This window comes from Rhinopithecus bieti, unplaced genomic scaffold (assembly GCF_001698545.2).
Source record: "Rhinopithecus bieti isolate Rb0 unplaced genomic scaffold, ASM169854v2 scaffold_82990, whole genome shotgun sequence".
NCBI classification, from domain to species: Eukaryota; Metazoa; Chordata; class Mammalia; order Primates; family Cercopithecidae; genus Rhinopithecus; species Rhinopithecus bieti.
The window spans coordinates 126,311-128,225 of NW_016830404.1; the positions used below are offsets into that span (position 1 = coordinate 126,311).

At 37.1% G+C, this 1,915-nt stretch overlaps 1 protein-coding gene across 1 annotated transcript in view; it reads left to right on the forward strand.

Moving 5' to 3' along the window:
* The window catches only part of LOC108524410 (dedicator of cytokinesis protein 11-like), a 155,962-nt gene that overhangs the window by 64,581 nt on the left and 89,466 nt on the right, over positions 1-1,915 (forward strand). Inside the window, 2 exon segments of the mRNA XM_017865480.1 lie at positions 920-1,041; positions 1,524-1,610. Of these exon segments, the coding sequence (XP_017720969.1) occupies positions 920-1,041; positions 1,524-1,610 (209 nt within the window).

The window sequence follows — 1,915 nt, forward strand, 5'->3', positions numbered from 1 at the left end:
ATCACAAAGCAGTGGCTTTAAAAAATGTTCTCCAGCCAATACCCGCTGTCATATGCCAAAACTCAGTCCAGAGCAAGCTTTTTTACAGCTGAGTTATAAACACTTGAATCCCAGAGTAATCTCTATAATGGAAATACTGACACCACTCAACTTGAGCAACACAGATGGCTCTGGCTTTTTTAGCTAGAACATGATGAGTTTTCTAATTGAAAGCCAAAAGGCTCTTTTGGGGAGAACTGTTAAGAAATGTAGAGATTGGGGAAAATCTCTTGATAGATTCAAGTCATAAACAGTATTCCCCGGCTGCATTCTCCTACCTACACCTACACCTCTTCCTTCTGTAATCAGGAAAACTCTGCCTAACTAAATGATTTATGCCTACTGCCTTGTATAAATATGGAGTGTAACCGTGACTTTGTGACCTTAATTTTCCACAGTTCCTTACCCTAGGGTTGCCATAAGAAATTTTGGAACATGTGATTGTTATCTGAAATAGTCTCAGCCATGAGACTCTGCACTCTTAGTGTAAGAATGGATGAGAACTATCTGAGCCTTTTAAAATAAATCTACCAAAATATTTCCCAAAGCATAAAGATAATGATATTGATGCACTTATAAAGTTTTAAAGTGTTTTCATGTAATCTCACTCTGGTTTCTCAATAATTCTTGTAGATGAAAAGATGAAAAGATTCTTGTGTTGTTATTCCCGTTTTTATGGTCAAGGAAATAGAGTACATAACTTGTTAGTGGTCAGGCTGGGATTGAGAGTTCATCCAAACCCATTGTTCCTTCCCCAGTACTCAGTGGCCCAGCACCTGAACTCCCACACATAGATCCCTGGAGACATCACCACCCTGCCCTGCCCCCTACTGATTGCATTTGTTATTTCCTTTCTCACGGTTGGTTATTGTCTTGGCAGTTGGATTTGCCTGGGTACCTTTGCTGAAAGATGGTAGAATCATCACATTTGAGCAGCAGCTGCCAGTTTCCGCCAATCTTCCCCCAGGCTACTTGAATCTGAATGATGCAGAATCAAGAAGGGTAGGAAAATACTGCATTTGTTGAAGTAATCATGATTAAATGTGCAAAAAAATAGAATTCTGTTGGTCTCGATTGTTTAGTACAATGTTACTCAAAGTGAGGTCTGAGGGCCGGTGCGGGTCCACAACAAAGATAAACATGAAATGTGCATGTTTAGAATTTGTAGCAGTTTGACCAAGTAATTTTATGTCTGTTGATTTTAATAACAGTTTTTTAGTGGGGCTCAGATTTTGTGCATAATATTAAAAAATTATTTAAGTAATTCATTTTACTGTAATTTATGAAAATATCAGTCTGCAAAGGATTGGAAATCTAAAGTGATTTATGATATATTTATTCTAAAGGCAGAGTATTTTCTCCAATAATCTCTTGGTATGAAATTAATACATTCATTTCTGAAAAAATGTTTAAATGCATAAAGATATTATATGTTGTTCATCTATCCATTGTTATGTTACAGAAACTTAATTTTCTGTTCACAGCAATGTAACGTGGATATTAAATGGGTAGATGGCGCAAAGCCTTTGCTGAAGATTAAAAGCCACTTAGAATCTACCATTTACACTCAAGTAAGTTGCGTCGTTTGAATTTTGTCAATTTTTATACTTGAGTTTGTTTGATTAAAATAGACCACATTTGATTCCTACAGCCTTAGAGAAGATGTGACCTGCAAGATTTTCTCATTAATAATAACATCTGGCCAGGTGCAGTGGCTCATGCCTATAATCACAGTACTTTGGGAGGCTAAGGCGGGAGGATTGCTTGAGCTCAGAAGTTCAAAGCTGCAGTGAACTGTGATTCCGCCACTGCACTCCTGCCTGGAAGACAGAGTAAGACCCTGTCTCTTAAAAAAAAAAAAAAAAAAAAAAAAAAA